At 36.9% G+C, this 23695-nt stretch overlaps 1 protein-coding gene across 4 annotated transcripts in view; it reads left to right on the top strand.

The window, feature by feature from the left end:
* SPATA6 (spermatogenesis associated 6) overlaps window positions 1–23695 on the top strand; it is a 147448-nt gene that overhangs the window by 69481 nt on the left and 54272 nt on the right. For all 4 annotated transcript variants that reach the window (XM_042951549.1, XM_042951546.1, XM_042951548.1 and 1 more), the window contains exons 8-9: window positions 1614–1701; window positions 9892–9932. In XM_042951549.1, coding sequence (XP_042807483.1) covers window positions 1614–1701; window positions 9892–9932 — 129 coding nt within the window. The remainder of the gene's footprint in view (window positions 1–1613; window positions 1702–9891; window positions 9933–23695) is intronic.

Here is a 23695-nt window from a genome sequence, read left to right as displayed (position 1 = left end):
TCTCATTGTGGTTTTGATTTGCATTTCCTGATAAGTAATGATCTTGAGCATCTTTTCATGTGCTTGTTAGGCATTTCTGTGTTTCCTTTGGAGAAACATTCATTCAGGTCCTTTGTCCATTTTTAATTGGGTTGTTTTTCTTTTTGTTGAATTGTAAATTTTCTTTATATATTAGGATTCTAGATACTTATATAATTTATAAATATTTGTCTTTTCACTCTCCTTTTTAAAAATTTATTTTTTTTAAATTATGGTAAAATATACACAATATAAAATTTACTATTTTAATCATTTTTAAGTGATTAAGTGAAACTGTATTCCTATCTTAACATATACTCCTTAGTTTGTGGAAAAGATTTGGGAAGCACCATAGTTAAAACTCAAGTATAACTCAGTGGTGTTTAGTACGTTTATATCATGAAGTAGTATCTTTCACTATGATTTTGATTTGCATTTCCCTAATGATTAGTGATATCGAACATTTTTTCTTGTGTTTATTGGTCATTTGTATATCTTTTGGAGAAATGTGTATTTAAGTTCTCTGCTCACTTTTTAGTTGAGGGTTTGTTTTGTTTTTTTTTTATTTTTTTTTTATTTTTATTTTTTTTAATATATGAAATTTACTGTCAAATTGGTTTCCATACAACACCCAGTGCTCATCCCAAAAGGTGCCCTCCTCAATACCCATCACCCACCCTGCCCTCCCTCCCACCCCCCATCAACTGAGGGGTTTTTTTTAAGTTGTAGAAGTTTCTTCATATATTTTGGATATTAATGCCTTAATAGATAATTATTTGCAAGTTATTTTTATTCCAAGGATTGCTTTTCACTCTCTTAATATCATCCTTTTAATGTACTAAGTTTTTAATTTTGATGAATAGAGCTATCTTTTTTATTATTTACATCACTCTGACTTTTTTATTCTTCATTAGAAAACATGCTTAACTGTTATTTTTTTTTTTAATGTTTATTTATTTTTGAGACAGAGAGAGACAGAGTGCAAGTGGGGGAGGGGCAGAGAGAGAGGGAGACACAGAATCTGAAACAGGCTCCAGGCTCTGAGTGGTCAGCACAGAGCCCGACGCGGGGCTCGAACCCATGGACTGTGAGATCATGACCTGAGCCGAAGTCAGACGCTCAACCGACTGAGCCACCCAGGCGCCCCAACTGTTATTAACTGTAGGCTGTGAAGCACTCCGCATGCTGGGCTCTGAACACAGCCAAATAATGACACTGTTTGGATTCAACATCTATATTAGTAGTAAATGTGGCAAATTTTTAAATGTGGCAAAATAGATTCCTCTTTTTGTAACTTTGTAATGGAAAGCCACCTACACGATGGGGTAGTGGACAGTTTAACTATAAATCTGTTCATTTGAAAGTAGACTCAATATATAATTAGAGATTTCTGAAGTTTAATTTCAATTTTATTTAAACATGAACAGCAAAATACTCAACTAAGCTCTGGCTTTGGGATATGCCTGAACCATAATAGGCACTATCACATTAACCTGATGACTAATAGTCTATGTACTTGAGTTGATTTTCTGGTACCATGAGACTGGAAGAACACTTAAGTTCTTTTTGACTTTATTAAATCCTTCTTCTTCTAGGTTGACCCTCCAAGTCCCAGGGCTGATGCTTTATTTGGTTCTTCCGGCAGAGACTGTGAAAGAGATGGATGGTCCAGGATGCACAATGGTGAGCTAAAAGTTATTTCTCTTCATTGCTTTACTTGCCTTGGCTACAGTCAAGCCTTTAACTTGACATCAGTGAACTAAAATAGAATCTCTGCTGTATTATTAGGTAGTAAGGCATATGCTACTTTTTTTTTACAACTTGTGGGACACCCATATAGGTACTTTAAAAATAATAGAATTTTTGTGCTGCTATAAACTACAGAGTAGCATATTAAAGACTAATACCTTTTAGTGGAAAAAAAAAAACAACTTGATTTTGTTTTGCTCAACAATTTCTAAAATTATTTGACTATGGAACTATTTTCCTACCTTAACATATACCCCTTAGTTTGTAGAAAAGATTTGGGAAGCACCATAGTAAAAAGTTCAAGGTTATGGGTTTTAGACATAAAATTACACATATATTTGACTACTTGCTCTGTCACTTATTTATAGATTGGGCATTCTTGAACAAATCATTTTAACTACTTTGATAATCAGTATATTAAAGAATGAAGAGGGACGCCTGGGTGGCTCAGTCAGTTAAGCATCTGACTTTGGCTCAGGTCATGATCTCACGGTTTGTGGGTTTGAGCCCTGCATTGGGCTCCGTGCTGACAGCTCAGAGCCTGGAGCCTGCTTCAGAATCTGTGTCTCCCTTTCTCTCTGCCCCTCCCTGGCTCATGCTGTGTCTCTCTGTCTCTCCCAAAAATAAATAAATAAAAACATTAAAAAAAAAAAAAAAGACTGAAGATAACACAGTAAATGTGACCATGTAAAATGCCCTAGCACACAGGCCTTAGTAAATTTCAGCTGTCAATATAATAATTATTTATTATTATATTTATGAAGAGATAATGTCTTTTATGCTTAATTTATAAGAATCTTTTTTGTAGGGCCTGGTTCTAAGGGTTAGGTAAATTACTACTTAAGTTCAATGTGATAAGGAAGATGACTTTTAGGAAGAAGATTAAATAGTATTTTATAATTAGGGATATTTGAGTGTCATATCTATAGTCATTGACTAGTCGGTCAGCAACATTCCCCAGCAGCCTTTAAATGAATTCAGTACACACTGAGAAAGGCATAGAAAAAGAAAAATGAGACAGAGTGAAAAAAAACCACAATCATAACTTATAGTGAGCTCCCATCTCTTTCTGTTTCTAAACTGTAGTGTATAATCTCTCTCTCTCTTTTTCTCTTTTTAATGTTGAAATGAAACATTCTTCTCTGAGAACATGCAGAATTTGTGCTCATTAATTAGCTTTTTTAGCGTTAACAGGGAGATAGATGTGGTAATCAATAAGTCTTTTATTACCATGGTAGCAGATTATATGAAATTAGGAACAGATGTTATACTTTGTTTCCCCTCTTGGAAGAAATTTATGGCCATGGAAAATAAGGTTTAAGAAAATCGAAAATAACTCCAATGTAGATGTTTCTTTGGAAGATGTTTTTAGAATGCACTGAAGCGTCTGATGTCTCTTGACAATTATAATATATTTGCCAGCAGAACTGTTAAAGTTTCAGTAACTTTTGATCGACGCAGCCAGCTACCTATGTGAAGTACAATCAGAGAGGTCATTAGTGAGGTCCACATTTTTTCTTTTAACTTTCTATTTAGACATAATTTCAGACTTAAAGAAAAGTTGAAATAGTATAAAGGATCCCCATTATACTTTTCAGAATCCTCAAATGCTAATATTTGCTTTCCCTCTTCCTCTCTATCTCCTTCACCTTCCTGCCTCTATATCTGTATGTATGTTTGTGTATTAACTTTCTTTTGACAAGTACATTGCTATGGACAGAATTGTGTCCCTCCAAGATTTTTATGCTGAAACTCTAACCCTAAATGTGCTGGTATTTGGAGATGGGGCCTTTGGAAGGTAATTACATTTAGATAAGGTTAGGAGGTTGGGGCTCTCATGATAGGATCAATGCCCTTATAAGAAGAGAAACCAGAGATCTTGCTTTTTCTCTCTGCCTTGTGAGGACACAGGCGATAGGTAGATGGCTACCTTCAAGCCAGAGCCAGAGCTCTTCCTGGAACCTGACTGCACTGGCACCTGGATTTCAGACTTCCAGCCTCCAGAACTGAGAGATAGATGTCTGTTGTGTAATCCCTTTGGTCTGTGGCATTTTGTTATGGCAGCCCGAGGAGACTAATACAGATATTATCTTATGTGATGTAATTATTAAAAACAGAAAATTAACAGTGATATAATAATAATAATAATAATAATAATAATAATAGGCTAATCTATAAACCTAAATCACATTTGGCCGCTTATGCTATATCTTTATAGCAAAAGAAATTCCACATCACGCATGGCCTTATGTTGCCGTGTGTCTTTAGTTGTCTTTAAAATGGATCAGTTCTTTAATCTTTCTTTGTGTTTGACATTGATAATTTTGAAGAGTTCAGGACAGTTATTTGATAGAATGTCTCTCAATTTGGGTTTGTTTGATTTTTCCTCATGATTAGATTTAGGTTATTCATTCCCCCGAGAATACAACAGAAGCAATGCGTGCAACATGCCAGGAAGTATGTCACATTGCTTTGTTACTGGTGATATTAATTTGCTCACTTAATTAAGATGGGGTCTGCTAGATTTCTCTGTCACAAAGGTGCTATTTCTTCTCTTTGTGATTAATGGGGAGATACTCTGAGACTATTATATCCTGTTACTCCTTAACTTTGACCCCTGTAGCATATACTGATGATTCTTGCTTGAAATAATTTATTACTGGAAAGTTTGGCAAACAGTGATTTTTAAAAATTCTATTCTTTGTACATTTATTACTTGTCTTTTAAAGAAAGGGTTTTTCCGTTTCATTTCTCTGCTTTAAAGTCCCTATTCTTTTGACTGCCTTTTTTTCCCCCTTTCTGACAATTGAGTGGTTGTGTTTTGGGGTCTCATCCACTATTTAAACACATGTGGGAATTTCTTATGATAGAGTCTCTTAAGAAAGAGTGAATTTTCACTAATGACTAGTATTACTTTAATGGAAATTCTTAAACATTTTCTTGCCAAATTATCTTGCCTAAAAATTTTTAAGTTTTTATAGGATACCATTTCACCACCATTGACTATTTTAGTCATCATAATAATTGCATGAGGATGAATTTAACTATATTTGATCAAGAAAAATGACAGAGAGGCCTGGACAGGTTAAGTGGCTTATTAAAGAGTTCCAGAACAGCCCTGGTCAGTCTGGGGTCCAGGGCTTCTCACCACAACTTCCTTCCTCCCACCTTCCTACTACTTTCTCTACTTCCACTCAGGTGTTTTGTTTTGTTTTTAAGATACATTTTTCAAGCACATTTTTTCTTTCTTTGGCATTTCCATAGTGGATCATTCTAATTGTAATTTGTGCAGTCCCTTTGAAGAGATGCAACATGTCTTATGCTGCAAGAATGTTTCTAAGCTTTATCCAATCATTGATGTCTTTGAAAAGGAAATTGAAGGCATCATCCTGGTCCCTTTTTTATTTGCTTGGAATTTGAAAAGACATTAGATTCTGTCTCCTCCTTGGAGGAGACTTCTCTTATTACCTTCATTTGAAGATTCTTTTCTGAGTTTCATTTCTACCTAAAATTGTAATCCTTTATGAGCTTTCACTAATCCCTATGTTTGATGGTTTTTGTTTGTAAAATAAATTGGAAATTACATTCCAAATCCTAATATGTCATAATTTGAATAGATAGCAATAAATGGTAACATTTTACTGTTCTGAGTAAAATAGCATATCATCATCATGTTTATACTTATTAACAAAATATTTTGTTTTGTCTTTAATTACATGTGTGCCTCCTCCTCTCATAGACCAGTGGGCATCTGAACTGTGTCATTTTTGGGAACTCCTTTTTTAGTTTCTTCATCTCTCTATTATTTATTAAATATCTTTAACAGCTTTAGTAAGCTATAACTTATATATCATAAAATTCAGCTGTTTTGAGCACAAAACTGAAGGAGTTTGAATTTGCACCATTGTAAAATCTCCACAATCCATTTTTAGAATATTTTAATCATCCAAAAGAGTTTTCTCATACCCATTGGCAGTAAATGTATATTCCCAACCTGAGTCCCTGGATTGTTTCCACTTTTTGGCTATTATGGAGGATGCTATTTTGAACGTTTGTATTGAAGTCTTTGCATAGATACATTGTTCTATTTCTTTGGAATAGATACCTAGGAATGGAATTGCCAGTTCATCTGGTAAATTTATGTTTAACTTTTAAAGAAATGGCCAACTGTTTTCCAACATGACTGTATCATTTTCCATTCCCACCGGCAGTGTATGATGGTCCAATTTCTCCACATCTTTGACAACACTTGTTATTCCCTTTGTCTCACTGCAATTGTAATTTATATTTAACTAATGGCATTTAATGTTTTCTTCATGTGATTATTAGGTATTTATTTATCTTTTTTGATGACCATCACCCTTCCAATCACTGATAAGTTTGCTGTTTGCTAAACTTCAGACAAGAAAAAAATAGTGAGGGGGAAAGTCTGAGACTTTTGCTACTGAGACTTCAGACAAAATTAGTAATAAGAAAGATGAGAACATCAGAGGTCAGAGTAAACAGTTTCCGGTCAATGTATCACAAGTGAACCAGAGACAGAAAACACATGTTATGTGTCTTTCCTTTTTAGAAGGTTGGATCCCCTGAGGGATATTAAATGCTGGTTTTATTTTATAAAGCTGGACTTCTTAGCTTTGCTTCCAGTAATAGAGACTGGCATATAGCAAATGCATGGCTGTGTGCTCCATGAAGATTCACAGGAGAGCAGAAGCCAACCTTAGGGTATTGTGTGGGCACTGGGATAGCAGTAGGGTAATTGCTGATAAAGGACTCCAGGGGCATGCTCTTTGAAGGTTCATAGGTACACATATTTGTCAACAGGAATGTTTTGCAATAGAGTAGCACTAACTACCAGAATGGAGTTCAATTCCTTGAAATTAGGAAAAAGGAAGATGATAGTACCCTTCAACGTAGGATAGTATACAGGTTGCCAAGATAGGGATTGACTCATAGGGAACACATGTTGGCAGTAACCATCAGAATGGGGCTCAAGAATTAAGTTGATAGAAGGAATTAGCTGATAACAGAGTTGCAAGCTCTGCACATGCAGATAAATAAATAAAGCAAGCACAAAGCTTGCTTAAGCAAGCACATGCATGTGTGCAAGCTCTCTGGTGTCTCTTATAAGGGTACTTTTTCTACCATGAGGGACCTACCTTCGTGACCAGTCTAATCCTAATGACTACCCAAAAGTCCCATCTCCAAATACCATCACCTTGTGGGTTAGGGCTTCAACATATCAATTTTGGGAGGATATAGCATTTAGTTCATAACATCTATTTCATGAGGTTATTAGAGAATCAAATAATAGTCAACATTTATTGCATGTGTGTTTTCTGCTGGCCTCTATTTTAAGTACTACTATTTTATTGGTTAGTTAAGATAACCTCAAGAATGTTAGAAACTATTATTTTACAGATGAAGAGGTTTAAAGAAGTAAAGTCAAAGTTGGTCAAGATCACACACACACATCATATTACACACACTAATCTGAATTAGCTTTTAATTTTTCTTCATACTTTTCTTAAGTGTGGCCCATGCATTAAGGTCCAGGTTAGCTTTCTCGTCCTTTAGGAATTTTTTTCTGATTGCTTTAGTTTTTAGAGATTTATCTCTGATAGGACTTACTAATTGCATTAATTGCTTGTACCATTCTGACTTCACTTCTTCTTATATGATGCTGTTATTCAACTTTGTATAACTTAACCCAAGTAAAGTACAAGCATTTTAGGACTGTGGGCCATGACTTTTTATGTCCTTTATCTCCTGCTTTTAGAAGATAGTTAGTGAGTAATTATTGGTAAGAGTGATTTAGGGCAAACATTGGGAACCTCAGTAACAGCTTGATTTCTAAAAATAAAAAAAATACAAATCTGTCATATTAGGGTAAGTTTATAAATGTTTTAATACACTGATACTTTTCATATTACATTAGCTGCAAGAAAGAACATATACCAAGTACAGAAATTATTACCTTAATTTTCAAAGTTAACATGTGTGGAGAATTAGGTTCATTATGTCCTTATCATTCTTTTATTTCTCCTGCTCCTGTGGCCATGCTGTACATTATTAGACTTTATGGAAGAGGAGTTGAGATGGGATTTATTTTATTTGTAATTTTGAAAAGCCCTTGAAGTAAGTTGAGTCTTACTGAATTACATGGTGAAGTTGGCCTTGTGTGAAAGACATTGATGTTTCAGCTATTCTCTATGATGATTCAGGACACTTGGAAAACAAACAAGATCTTGTGCCGTAAAAGATAGGTGATTAATTGACTGAATATAGACTAGGTCTCTATATAGTCTTTTTTTTTTTTTTTTTTTGATATGATGGCATGGGAAAGTAAAATATAGAATGTTAGAGTGCTTTTGACTAGAATGTATGAGAAGTAGTGGTCATGATGTGCTTGAATGTCAATATATAGAGATTATAGTAGTTAAATGTTGACTTCTTTAAGTAATGAGTAAAAACCCAAAATCTGCATGTGTAATATAGTGGTCCTTACCCTGGGAGAGATTTAGAATAGTTGTATAATCCACTTTGTTACAGATACTGTGCTAGAAACTTTTATAAGCTGTGTAATTTTTTTTTTTAATTTTTTTTTTAACGTTTATTTTTGAGACAGTGAGAGACAGAGCATGAACAGGGGAGGGGCAGAGAGAGAGGGAGACACAGAATCTGAAACAGGCTCCAGGCTCTGAGCAGTCAGCACAGAGCCCGACGCGGGGCTCGAACTCACGGACCGTGAGATCATGACCTGAGCCGAAGTCAGATGCTTAACTGACCGAGCCACCCAGGCGCCCCTATAAGCTGTGTAATTTAATCATTACTATGACTCTGTGAAGCAAAGTAGCCATTGTCTTAATACTTTAAAAAAAAAATTTTTTTTTCACGTTTATTTATTTTTGAGACAGAGACAGAGCATGAATGGGGGGAGGGTCAGAGAGAGAGAGAGGGAGACACAGAATCTGAAGCAGGATCCAGGCTCTGAGCTGTCAGCACAGAGCCCGACGCAGGGCTCGAACTCACAGACCACGAGATCACAACCTGAGCCAAAGTCAGACGCTCAACCGACTGAGCCACCCAGGCGCCCCATCTTCATACTTTTAAAATGAGGAATGAAACACAGATTAATTCTATAACTTGATCAAGGCAATATGTTCGATAAGTGGTAGAGTCAGAAATTGCAGCTAGGCTTGTTGACTTAGAATTTGACAGTAATGATGTTGATGATGGTGTTAATAATAGTAGCTAACATTTATTTTAATGCCTTACATGTGATCTCTAATATAATATTTAAAGCAAATTATGATGAGATAGATGAGGAATCTGAGACTTAGAAAGGTTGAATAATGAGGCTGAAGTTATGCAAGAGGTGCTGGGGACTGGACCATAATGCAGATCTATTTGTCAACAAGGTCTATACACTTATGCTACCACATGAGCTACCACACTCTGAAGCTGGTCCTGTTTCCATTATACTCACTCAAATCAAGCATGGAATCACATACAGTTTGATAATATCTATCAAATATATACATTCAAATTATATTTTGTCATAAACTGGTTTATCAATTAAAGATTATCCATTTCATATAGGCAAATTGGATTAGCAACAAAAAAATTATTCCGGTCTATATTCTGATATATCCTACTCTAATGAAAATAGTATTTGTGAAATCACTTAATTATTGAAGAACTGATACAGATTTTTAAAATAAAGTTTATTTATTTTGAGAGAGAGAGAGCACAAGCATGCACAAGGGGGGGGGGGAGGGCAAAGAGAGAGGGAGTGAGAATCCCAACAGACTCCATGCTGCCAGCACAGAGCCCCATGTGGGGCTTGATCCCACAAACTGTGAGATCATGACCCAAGCTAAAATCGAGTCAGATGCCTAACTGTAGGAGCCACCCAGATACCCCAAGAACTGATACAGATTTTAACTTGTGTTATATCACCTTTACTTATATAACATTGTTAATGGACTTTAAGGTATTTCTGAAAACTGCTGTATGAAATTATAATCATAGAAATAGAATTGCAAAAACCAAAAATGAAACCAAATTTTCTTTTTAGTATGAAATATTTATTGTTTAATTGTTTGATACACCCTTTTACAGATCATTCTCATCTTGGTTGCTACCGACCCAAGGATTATAAGGTATGTAGTATAAAATTACTGAATGGTAATTCTCCTGGCTTCACATAAAAGGATATGTACATTATTTATATGTGTAGTCAGAGATTATCATAATCATTTCGTCGAGAAAATATACAAACAGTAATTGTCATATCATGGAATATCATTATTTTGGCTACATTGTTAAGTGGTAGAATAGACTTTTCATTGACTGTCTTCCTGTAACAGTTTGTGGCTTTTGATTATTCATTTAGATTAATTACTTATTGAATGTGTTTGTGTATGTATATGTATATATGTGTGTGAGAGAGACATAGAGAAATTGAAACACAGTACTGTTTCTTTTTTTTTTAAATTTTTTTTTTAAACGTTTATTTATTTTTGAGACAGAGAGAGACAGAGCATGAATGGGGGAGGGTCAGAGAGAGAGAGAGAGAGGGAGACAGAGAATCTGAAACAGGCTCCAGTCTCTGAGCTGTCAGCACAGAGCCCGATGCGGGGCTCGAACTCACGGACTGCGAGATCATGACCTGAGCCGAAGTCGGCCACTTAACCAACTGAGCCACCCAGGTGCCCCCACACAGTACTGTTTCTAAACTTCAGTCATCTATAGAGCATCCTTATAATTTTTACAGGATCTGCATGCAATTTATGCTATTCTCTTTAAATTCACTTTTGTATTTATCTCACTACTATAAATGAAAAATCAGTATCCTATGTTTTAAATGGATGATAGTCCTAAAGGATACAATGAACAAAACAATGTTACTAAGTTCAGGCTAGATAACAGTTGTTTTCCAAAGGCTTGGAGGCATGTTCTCTATTTCTTAAAATGAGATAAGCAGTGATAGGTGTGGAAGACACAACAGTAACTAACTGAAAGAGAATTGAAAAGATAATACATTTTTTTCTTTGTAATTCAGTGTAATTTAGTGTATGTCCATGTGCCATGTAAAATAATCTTGTATATCATCTAAAATCACTTGGGAAATGATTGGCACGAGATCTTCAATGTGTTGAACAGAAAAAATATGCAGCCGAGAATCCTTTATCCAGCAAGTCTGTCATTTAGAATAGAAGGAGAGATAAAGGTCTTCCCAAACAAACAAAAACTGAAGGAATTTGTCACCACTAAACCAGCCCTACAAGAGATCCTAAGGGGGATCCTGTGAGACAAAGTACCAGAGACATCGCTACAAGCATAAAACATACAGACATCACAATGACTCTAAACTCGTATCTTTCTATAATAACACTGAATGTAAATGGATTAAATGCGCCAACCAAAAGACATAGGGTATCAGAATGGATAAAAAAACAAGACCCATCTATTTGCTGTCTACAAGAGACTCATTTTAGATCTGAGGACACCTTTAGATTGAGAGTGAGGGGATGGAGAACTATTTATCATCCTACTGGAAGCCAAAAGAAAGCTGGAGTAGCCATACTTATATCAGACAAACTAGACTTTAAATTAAAGGCTGTAACAAGAGATGAAGAAGGGCATTATATAATAATTACAGGGTCTATCCATCAGGAAGAGCTAACAATTATAAATGTCTATGCGCCGAATACCGGAGCCCCCAAATATATAAAACAATTACTCATAAACATAAGCAACCTTATTGATAAGAATGTGGTCATTGCAGGGGACTTTAACACTCCACTTACAGAAATGGATAGATCATCTAGACACACGGTCAATAAAGAAACAAGGGCCCTGAATGACACCTTGGATCAGATGGACTTGACAGATATATTTAGAACTCTGCATCCCAAAGCAACAGAATATACTTTCTTCTCGAGTGCACATGGAACATTCTCCAAGATAGATCATATACTGGGTCACAAAACAGCCCTTCATAAGTATACAAGAATTGAAATTATACCATGCATACTTTCAGACCACAATGCTATGAAGCTTGAAATCAACCACAGGAAAAAGTCTGGAAAACCTCTAAAAGCATGGAGGTTAAAGAACACCCTACTAACGAATGAGTGGGTCAACCAGGCAATTAGAGAAGAAATTTAAAAATATATGGAAACAAACGAAAATGAAAATACAACAATCCAAACGCTTTGGGACGCAGCGAAGGCAGTCCTGAGAGGAAAATACATTGCAATCCAGGCCTATCTCAAGAAACAAGAAAAGTCCCAAATACAAAATCTAACAGCACATCTAAAGGAAATAGAAGCAGAACAGCAAAGACAGCCTAAACCCAGCAGAAGAAGAGAAATAATAAAGATCAGAGCAGAAATAAACAATATAGAATCTAAAAAAAACTGTAGAGCAGATCAACGAAACCAAGAGTTGGTTTTTTGAAAAAATAAACAAAATTGACAAACCTCTAGCCAGGCTTCTCAAAAAGAAAAGGGAGATGACCCAAATAGATAAAATCACGAATGAAAATGGAATTATTACAACCAATCCCTCAGAGATACAAACAGTTATCAGGGAATACTATGAAAAACCATATGCCAACAAATTGGACAACCTGGAAGAAATGGAAAAATTCCTAAACACCCACACTCTTCCAAAACTCAATCAGGAGGAAATAGAAAGCTTGAACAGACCCATAACCAGCAAAGAAATTGAATCGGTTATCAAAAATCTCCCAACAAATGAGAGTCCAGGACCAGATGGCTTCCCAGGGGAGTTCTGCCAGACGTTTAAAGCAGAGATAATACCTATCCTTCTCAAGCTATTCCAGGAAATAGAAAGGAAAGGAAAACTTCCAGACTCATTCTATGAAGCCAGTATTACTTTGATTCCTAAACCAGACAGAGACCCAGTAAACAAAGAGAACTACAGACCAATATCCCTGATGAATATGGATGCAAAAATTCTCAATAAGATACTAGCAAATCGAACTCAACAGCATATAAAAAGAATTATTCACCATGATCAAGTGGGACTCATTCCTGGGATGCAGGGCTGGTTCAACATTCGCAAATCAATCAACATGATACATCACATTAATAAAAGAAAAGAGAAGAACCATATGATCCTGTCAATCGATGCAGAAAAGGCCTTTGACAAAATCCAGCAACCTTTCTTAATAAAAACCCTTGAGAAAGTCGGGATAGGAGGAACATACTTAAGCATCATAAAAGCCATTTATGAAAAGCCCACAGCTAACATCGTCCTCAATGGGGAAAAACAGAGAGCTTTTTCCCTGAGATCAGGAACACGACAGGGATGCCCACTCTCACCGCTGTTGTTTAACATAGTGTTGGAAGTTCTAGCATCAGCAATCAGAGAACAAAAGGAAATCAAAGGCATCAAAATTGGCAAAGATGAAGTCAAGCTTTCGCTTTTTGCAGATGACATGATATTATACATGGAAAATCCGATAGACTCCACCAGAAGTCTGCTAGAACTGATACATGAATTCAGCAAAGTTGCAGGATACAAAATCAACGTGCAGAAATCAGCTGCATTCTTATACACTAACAATGAAGCAACAGTAAGACAAATAAAGAAACTGATCCCATTCACAATTGCACCAAGAAGCATAAAATACCTAGGAATAAATCTAACCAAAGATGTAAAAGATCTGTATGCTGAAAACTATAGAAAGCTTATGAAGGAAATTGAAGAAGATATAAAGAAATGGAAAAACATTCCCTGCTCATGGATTGGAAGAATAAATATTGTCAAAATGTCAATACTACCCAAAGCTATCTACACATTCAATGCAATCCCAATCAAAATTGCACCAGCATTCTTCTCGAAACTAGAACAAGCAATTCTAAAATTCATATGGAAACACAAAAGGCCCTGAATAGCCAAAGTAATTTTGAAGAAGAAGACCAAAGCAGGAGGCATCACAATCCCAGACTTTAGCCTCTATTACAAAGCTGTAATTATCAAGACAGCATGGTATTGGCACAAAAACAGACACATAGACCAATGGAATAGAATAGAAACCCCAGAACTAGACCCACAAACGTATGGCCAACTAATCTTTGACAAAGCAGGAAAGAACATCCAATGGAAAAAAGACAGTCTCTTTAACAAAAGGTGCTGGGAGAACTGGACAGCAACATGCAGAAGAATGAAACTAGACCACTTTCTCACACCATTCACAAAAATAAACTCAAAACGGATAAAGGACCTGAATGTGAGACAGGAAACCATCAAAACCCTAGAGGAGAAAGCAGGAAAAGACCTCTCTGACCTCCGCCATAGCAATTTCTTACTTGACACATCCCCAAAGGCAAGGGAATTAAAAGCAAAAATGAATTACTGGGACCTTATGAAGATAAAAAGCTTCTGCACAGCAAAGGAAACAACCAACAAAACTAAAAGGCAACCAACAGAATGGGAAAAGATATTTGCAAATGACATATCGGACAAAGGGCTAGTATCCAAAATCTATAAAGAGCTCACCAAACTCCACACCCAAAACACAAATAACCCAGTGAAGAAATGAGCAGAAAACATGAATAGACACTTCTCTAAAGAAGACATCCGGATAGCCAACAGGCACATGAAAAGATGTTCAACGTCGCTCCTTATCAGGGAAATACAAATGAAAACCACACTCAGATATCACCTCACGCCAGTCAGAGTGGCCAAAATGAACAAATGAGGAGACTATAGATGCTGGAGAGGATGTGGAGAAACGGGAACCCTCTTGCACTGTTGGTGGGAATGCAAACTGGTGCAGCCACTCTGGAAAACAGTGTGGAGGTTCCTCAGAAAATTAAAAATAGACCTACCCTATGACCCAGCAATAGCACTGCTAGGAATTTACCCACGGGATACAGGAGTACTGATGCATAGGGGCACTTGTACCCCAATGTTTATAGCAGCACTCTCAACAATAGCCAAATTATGGAAAGAGCCTAAATGTCCATCAACTGACGAATGGATAAAGAAATTGTGGTTTATTTACACAATGGAGTACTACATGGCAATGAGAAAGAACGAAATATGGCCCTTTGTAGCAATGTGGATGGAACTGGAGAGTGTGATGCTAAGTGAAATAAGCCATACAGAGAAAGACAGATACCATATGTTTTCACTCTTAGGTGGATCCTGAGAAACTTAACAGAAACCCATGGGGGAGGGGAATGAAAAAAAAAAAGAGGTTAGAGTGGGAGAGAGCCAAAGCATAAGAGACTCTTAAAAACTGAGAACAAACTGAGGGTTGATGGGGGGTGGGAGGGAGGGGAGGGTGGGTGGTGGGTATTGAGGAGGGCACCTTTTGGGATGAGCACTGGATGTTGTATGGAAACCAATTTGACAATAAATTTCATATATTGAAAAAAAATCGCTTGGGGTACCATATTAAATTATCTGCTATACCGCTCGTAGTTTGTGTCCTCCATTTTGAGAAGCATTGTCTCAGAGTTTGTCGTTTCTCTTCCTAAGTGAAAGCTTCTTGATAAGGCGTGTCATTGTATTTGAGAAAACAACAAAAAGAAAAAAAATCATAACTTTCCTTACAATACCTTTGCTTATTTATTTGAAAATAATTTATTTTGTGCTTGCTGGCACTGAATAGCATAGTTTGAGTACTTTGCCAGGCTTTGAGCATGATAAAAGAACTGTGGAACAGTTAAGTAATGAGTCAAGGCACTGTCTGACTAAAGGCTCACATCTACAGTATCATAATTATGTAGATGGAACTTTATAAAAATTCATTCTAGGTACTAAATTGAAATTATTGACAATGGAGAGTGGGAAATTTTTTATTTTTGACAAGTTTCCAGGTGGTTTTGATGCAGTTCTCTTGGCCATCAATCCAAATTTTGGCATTTGAGAACCACTAGTATGACTATGAATATAATAGCATTTGTATTGGTGGAACTGCCCTTTGTATAGCATTTATATATAGTTGTGCCCTTGTTTAAGGCTGCCACTAGAGGATTATGGCTTGGCATAATTCACCTGATGCAGACCTGCTCTGTTATGTGGAATATATTCAAACACACACACACACACACACACACACACACACACACACACACACACTCATGTACATGCACATTGATGTGTGTTATATATGTGTATGTGCACACACATGTAAGTCAAAAAGTATAATATTCATTGTCTTGCATGGGGCTCAGGGAAGTCACTTTAGTTGGCCTACTTAAGGGATAAGCCTGTCTTTGTACATTTCCTTCAAGTTATGCTTCACGATTTATAATTATGTATTTATTTTCATCTTTATTTGCGTCTTTGTTTAAAATCCGCTTGTTTTACTAATCTCTAAGTTCCAGGATGATAGGGACCTTATTGATCTAGCTTATCGATAATTGCTAGTACCTAGCATATTATCTGATGTATGGTGTGGATTCCTAAAAATGTGTATTGTGTGAGTGGATTATTAACAGAAAATAAGCAAACCAAATATATAAAAATACAGAATAAAGAGACAGGGATAAAGTTACAGGTTACCAGTATTTATCCTAAAGTAACTATATGTTAGCTTATAAAGTAAGCTGTATGTTGACTGGTCCATTTAAAGATAGGTGTATATGTTTGCAATCCTCTTTTCCAAATGAATTCTTTGAAAGAACTGAACTTCCACCCATTCTTAATTCTGTCCCACTTTCACCTCTGGATTTTTACTCTTAGAGTTAGAGTAGAAATTGATCATTCATACTACCCTTGTAAGGCAGTGGGTGGTAAGTAAGCTCACAGGATTATTTTTGTATTCAAGGGGTAGATTTTCATAGAAATGTATATATAGTCTTGAGCACTGCTATCTTCTCTATGGAAAGAATAAAGGCTCTTCTTATAGGCACATAGTAGCTGGTTAATAAATATTCAGGTAGTAGAGCACTTGGATTGCTACAAGGAAAAATGTCATAAATGTGGGAGTGCTTGCAAAAAAATTTCTACAAAAATGGAACTTTGCCTAAATTCTGTTGAGAAATATATTTTGCATAGGCAAGAGAAGGAAAGCAATGCGAAAACATCTTGGGATTTGGAATAAGTGCAGTGTCCTGGGAGAAAAGAGAAACTACTAGTCTCGTTTGAGTGGAAGGTGTATACTGAGGGATATTGGCTTTTTAACATCCTTATTTTCTATTTCTCCTACTTTTCTTTATCTTTTAAATCTGCTGCTTCCCTTTTTAATATTTGTAGTTGCTTGGTCATTGTATATTCTTTTGGCCAAACTCAACTCTCTTTACCCTGAATGCATTATAACCAGCTGTTCTCATAAACACTCATGTTCTTTTAGTTTCATGTCTCCTCTGTTCTACCATCATTCCACCTGAATCATTGGCTGCTTCTCTCCCCTATGTGTACTTCCATGTGCCTGTGTATAATAGGCATTCATTTAATACACTGGTTCTCAGTAGACATTGTACCACTCTCAAGGTGGCATTTTAGACATTAACAGGGACTGTTATTACAGTCATTGAGGGGAAGTACTCTTAATATTTAATGATCAGGGACATGAGGTATTCTACCAATAATGGGACCGTTCCAAACAATGAGGAATTCTTATGTCCTACATGGCTTTCAGCTGTTTCACCAACCATAATGGAGGTGAAAAACATGTTCATAATTATTAGAACCAGTCTAACTCTACATAAAACAAGAGTACCTTTACATTGTTTTGAGATATAGCATATATTGTAGGAATACAAATATATTATAAAGATTATACTTTGTTTTGTTAAAAACATATGGTGTAGTATTATACCATGATGAAGTGTACAGCAGCTTATTTATTTTCCTGGTTTTCTTGTATGGAATGGCTTATGATCTTCTTACATTTTATTTATATCTTTTGAAATGTTCATTTATTTTTGAGAGAGAGAGAGAGAGAGCGTGAGCAGGGTAGGGGCAGAGAGAGAGAGAGAAGGAAACAGAGAATACCAAGCTTGCAGTACAGAGCCCGATGCAGGGCTTGAACTCACGAACTGTGAGATCCTGACCTGAGCCAAAGTCAAGAGTTGGATGCTCAACCGACTGAGCTGCCCAGGCTCCCCATGATCTACTTACATTTTAAAACTTCAAGCTTATTGGGGCGCCTGGGTGGCTCAGTCGGTTGAGTGTCTGACTTCGGCTCAGGTCATGATCTCTCTGGGTTTGTGAGTTCGAGCCCCACGTCAGGCTCTGTGCTGACAGCTCAGAGCCTGGAGCCTCCTTCAGATTCTGTGTCTCCTCCTCTCTGCCCCACTCATGCTCTGTCTCTCTCTATCTCTCAATAATAAATAAATGTTGAAAAGAATTTTTTTTTCAACTTCAAACTTATTTATGTAAGTGAGTGCAAACATCCTTTATATTTTTTAGAATGTCATACTTGGCATTCATGTATTGAAGTGTGTATTTTAAGCCATGTTCCATAGGGGTGCCTGGGAGGCTCCATTGGTTAAGCGCCGGACTTCAGCTCAGGTCATGATCTCACGGTTTGTGAGTTGGATCCCCATGTCAGGCTCTGTGCTGACAGCTCAGAGCCTGGAGCCTGCTTCGGATTCTGTGTCTCCCTCTCTCTCTGCCCCTCCCCCACTCTCACTCTGTCTCTCAAAAATAAATAAACATTAAAAAAAATTAAGTCATGTTCCATTAATTTCTCTATACTACAATTAAGACAATTCATTGATTTATTTTTTTGGAAAGTGGGTATGTAAGAAGTTACATTTTTATTTTTTTAATTTTTAAAAATATTTTTAAGTTCAGTTTTATTTATCTTTGAGAGAGAGAGAGAGAGAGCAAGCAGGGGAGGGACAGAGAGAGAGGGCGACAGAATCCCAAGTAGGCTCCACACTGTCTGCACAGAGCCCGATGTGGGGCTTGAACTCACAAACTATGAGATCAGACCTAAGCCGAAATCAAACCAACTGAGCTACCCAGGTACTCCATAAGTTACATTTAAAAAAAAAAATTTTTTTTTAAATGTTTATTTCTGAGACAGAGACAGAGCACGAGTGAGGGAGGGGCAGAGAGAGAGGGAGACACAGAATCAGAAGCAGACTCCAGGCTCTGAGCTGTCAGCACAGAGCCCAACGCGGGGCTCAAACTCACAAACCGTGAGATCATGACCTGAGCTGAAGTCGGTCGCTCAACCAACTGAGCCACCCAGGTGCCCCTGTAAGTTACATTTTTAATACGTTTCATTTCAGTATATAAAAGAGGGCAATACAAAGTATTCATTTTTAACATGAGGGCTGTCTTAGTTTGGGCTACCGTAATAAATACCATAGACTGGGTGCCTTAAACAACAGAAATTTGTTTTCTCACAGTTCTGGAGGCTGGACAGTAGAAAAGCTCAGGGTGCCAGGCATTCTGGTATCTTGTGAGAGCTCTCTTCCTAGCTTGCAGACAGCTGCTTTTCACTGCATCCTCACATAGCAGAGAGAGTGAGAGTGTGTGCACACGTGAGCACAAAGTCTGGGGTCTCCTTATGAGAGCGCCAATCCTTTCAGATTAGAACCTCACCTATGTGACCTCATTGAACCTTACTTAATTCCTTACTTCAAATGCAGTCGCAGTGGGAGAGCTTCGACATAGGAATTTTGGGGAGACACAGTTCTGTCCTTTGCAGGGGCTTTTGGACTAAAGGTTGAAAAATCAATGATGCCATGTATAATCAGTATCTGAATAAATGAATGGCTGTATATCTAATAACAGAATATTTCTGGAAAGCTTTATAGAACCCATTTTACTTGGGCCTTTAAAAATACATCATTTCTAGCTTCAGTTTGGCCTTCAGTGCTGCTTGATCATTTTGTTCTCTTGTTGATTCTATAACATAGTCTAGACTTTCTAAGTTCTACTTCTCATTTTCTATACATGACTTCATATTCTACTTTGTCAGAGAAAATGTCCGTTGTGGATGGAATTTTTCTCAGTTCTCTTCATCTCTACTTCAGTCTTCCTGTTAATCTCCACTTTGTTTTTCCTTCTACTCTGCCTTCTTAATCATGTTAACACCTTTGCATTTATTTTGACCATAAAACACAATAATAAAAAACAACTTAAATTTGTATAATGGGTTCCAATTTTAAAGCTTTTCATATTTATTATATAATTGGATTATATGCAGACTTACAAATTGAACAGGAATTTTTACCCCCGTCTTAAATGACAGAAAACAAATTTTGCAAATCTGAGAAAGAGCTCAGTCTGCATCCCTGTGTCTTTATCATCCTCTCTCCCTCCTTTCACTGTTAGACATTCAAGTGAACATTGCTTCCATTTCTTTATCCATTACTCCTAAACTATTTGGAGACAATGAATTTTATGAGAACTCTCAAAACTGAAGAGTCCTTCTGTTTCTTTAAAACAGATAGGAAATCACCTTTGTGGCACTGGAGAAGCAGACCTTGCTTTAGGCAAAATTGTGAAATACACATGGGATATATGTTTGATTTCTGGTAGCCTTAACATCACTTTTAACATCCTCACATGCCTTAGCATTCATTGCCTTTTTACACTGGGTGCCTCTTTCACTTGGCAGAATATGGATTTTATATGTCTTCCTAAACTCGTGAAAGTAAATTTAATGTTTTGATAGCTAGGTGTGTGGTATCTGGTGGATACTTAACTGGTGTTTGAATTTATGAATGAATATCACATCAAAGTCAGAGTTTTCTGCTTAGATTTTTGTATTGCCTATAATCTGGCTGCTCCTACTCCTTGTGTTCCCATTATGTCATCACTGTCTTTCTTATCTAGGTCATGTCTACATTTCTACTTCTGGATTTTAACTCACTCAATGTATTAGGGTAATGCCAGATGTTCTGAAACTTTACTATTACAATGTTTTAACACAACGTAAGTTTTATTTCTCATTAACAGTCCAGTGCATCTGTTTCTTAAAAGCCTGGAAGTGCTCTAAGTCACTTCTTATGTTCCATTGACAAGAACTGGTCACGTGGCCATATCTAGAAGCACAGGGAGGAGAGTGGCTAGTAAGTAGGGATCCTGGGTAGGCAGCCAATTCCCACTAATCTTATGCTTCATAAGAGGGGACACAAATTTTAGTGGACAGCTAACCATATCTGACACAGTCTGCCCCTCTGGCCCCCAAATATCTTTGCATACCTTTCTTCCCTCACATAGAACGTAATCATGTCCTCCTCAAGAAAGACCACTCAGAGTTCCCTGCAGTCACTTGAATGTAGTTTGAAGGCCAGGATCTTGGGGTGATGGACAGGCCAGTCCATCAGATGTAGATAGGACTTCTTATGATCCGGTGACCTGTGAATTGGCATGATCTCTCCCCTATCTCACATTCCCATCCTACCTGGATGCCATTTCTAATCTACTTTGTTAGAGCAGGAGCAGGATAGCTGGGGACCTGGGTGCCCTGACTTGAACAAGGGAAAACTAGAGGGTAAAGAGCAGTTCTCAGTCTGCAACAGTGCTGAATCCTGCCAGGTGAGTTTTGTGAATACCCTGCTGCCCTGACAGCAGAGGTATTTCTTTGCATAGACATTGGTGAAATTATGTTGCTTAGAATAGTAACTGTATGACTTAAAATTATAGTGTGAATAGGTGTAAGAAGCTTGAATCTAACTTGGAGGGGACATGGACCTAAATGGAAACCACTATACAAGTCTGGTAATGTTGGTCCGTGTGCTGCTTGCGTGCTTTGTGTCTTGTGCCCCAACCTAGCGGTTGTCTCAAATGGGAGACCTGACAAGTCTGCACTTCTAGGACGATGGAAGGTTTGGAAGCAATCTCTTCTACAGCAGTTTTTTCTCATGGAGAGAACAAGGTAACACTGAAGAAGTTTTCATGATACTTTGACAAGTGACCCACGGCAGAGTTTTTATTATGAGGATTGTGGTGTGATAAGAATTTCAGAGCCTGTTCATCCATGGGCCTAACTCGAGGATGGATTTGGTAGCTCAACATTTTTTCATTTTCCTATGATCTTCTTCTCACAGACTCACAACAAAAAGTCACAAAGATAGAGATATATTAGTATTGTTGATAAAAAGACAGACATCCACCGGGATACAAATTTTCCAATCCGATCATATAATGACAAGATTAGTAAAGGGTTCTGCATCCTAGGAGATGAAGTAACTAAGCACTTGGGAAGTTTAACAAAAGGAAATCAGAGCCCAGACTCAATACCAAAGTTCATTCACCTTACTACTGCAGTCAGAGACTCACAGTAGGGAAGCTCACGAAGTCTCAGAAGAGTACAGTTTCTAAGTTGAAGGTTTTAGCTGTGGCAGCATGTGGGTGTCTATTTATATCTTAGTAGACTGTTAGGATTGTCAACTGCCAACTCACCAAAACCACCAGAATAACTAAATAATCTGTTGATACCAAGCAGAGCTGAGTTTCTGACATAATGCTTTAAGGTAGCGCCACCACTTGGACAGTCTGAGTAGTGTCTCTGAAAGGAGAAGGTTAGGGGCAGATATGTATAGGGTTTTGGGGTCTGAGCTCCAGTGTTTTAAGGTAGGGCTTTTAATGAGGGAATCTAATTGACAAAGTTTGTGATATAAAAGTTTGGGATTAATGAACACGAAGATTGCGTTCTTAAAGCGAGTCTTGATAAGTAAACACTTGATTTGATAAGGAAGGATTTGTCCAGTTGAGTGATCTTTTCTTCCGAGAAGGGAATTATTTGCCCAGATTAAGAATCTGTTGTTTCAAGAAGGGAGCTGATTGATGATTGAGCAGACCGTTTGTTCAGGTAAATGATTTATGGGAATGTCCTGAAGCAAATGATGGTATTTACTGGTTTGTAGCATTGTTTTCTTGGGCAAGAATTTCCTTGAACTCATGGTAAAGTCACATTGAGGTAGGTGGGTCTCAGTTCTTAGATCTGATATTTAAGCCATGTGAATGCAGGTGGTCTCAGTTCTCACGTGTCTCAGTAAAGATATGTATGCTTTTCCATTAATCTGTTACACATAGATTTATTCCTAGAAACCTTATAGTTTTGGTTCCTACTGTAAATAGGAATGTAATGTAAACTACATTTTTTGTATGTTTTACTGATATATAGGTTTGAAGCTGATTTTGTATAACATTTTTGTCATAGATATTCTTGAATTTTTTAATAGAAGAAACTATCATTTGCGAAATGAATTTTATTTATGCCATTCGAAATATTTCTTTGTCTTAACTTTCTAATATCTTCAGTACAGTGTGAATAAAAGTGGTGATAGGGGATGTGGCAGGGACAGTTACTGCTTATTGGCTGTTCGTATCCTCTTCCAGCTTTTCAAGCCCTTTTGCAGTTATTTAGGACCTACTCTAGCCGATGGGCTATGAATGAAAATTATGTGGATCCCTTCCAGGGTGAAGCATAGATGAATTGATCTGAACCCTCTCTTGTTTCAGTGACAATGAGGCCTCACGTTCTAGATCATACAGCTGTAAGTTGCTCAGTGTGTCTCATCAAAACAGTCCTTAGACAGTTTTTGTGAAGTGTAATTTTTCTTGCTAACCTCTGTTACCATAAAGCACGGGGAAAAATGAACCTTTATTATGTTAAACCACTGATTTTCAAATTTAATTTGCTACCGCAGCATAGCCTAATACAGTGTTTTCTTGTCTTGATCCTGTCTTTGATAGATAGGATCATGTCTGAGGTTTCACACCTATGAATGTTATTTGCAGTAGATTTTTGTTAAATATCCTTTTGCAAGTTAACTAAGTTCCTTTTGAGATTTCTTGTTTGCAAAGAATATTTTTTAATTATGAATGGATGTTGAATATTATCAAACGGATTTTTTTCAGCATCTATTGATTTGATACTGATTTTTTTCGTAGTGAATTAATAGGTTTTCTAATGCTCACCTATCTTTGTATTCTTTGAATAAACCCAACTTGGTCATGTTATATA

This window comes from Panthera leo, chromosome C1 (assembly GCF_018350215.1).
Source record: "Panthera leo isolate Ple1 chromosome C1, P.leo_Ple1_pat1.1, whole genome shotgun sequence".
In the NCBI taxonomy this organism is placed as follows: domain Eukaryota; kingdom Metazoa; phylum Chordata; class Mammalia; order Carnivora; family Felidae; genus Panthera; species Panthera leo.
The sequence above is the reverse complement of the archived record's forward strand: the minus strand, read 5'-3'. Positions and strand labels throughout refer to the sequence as shown.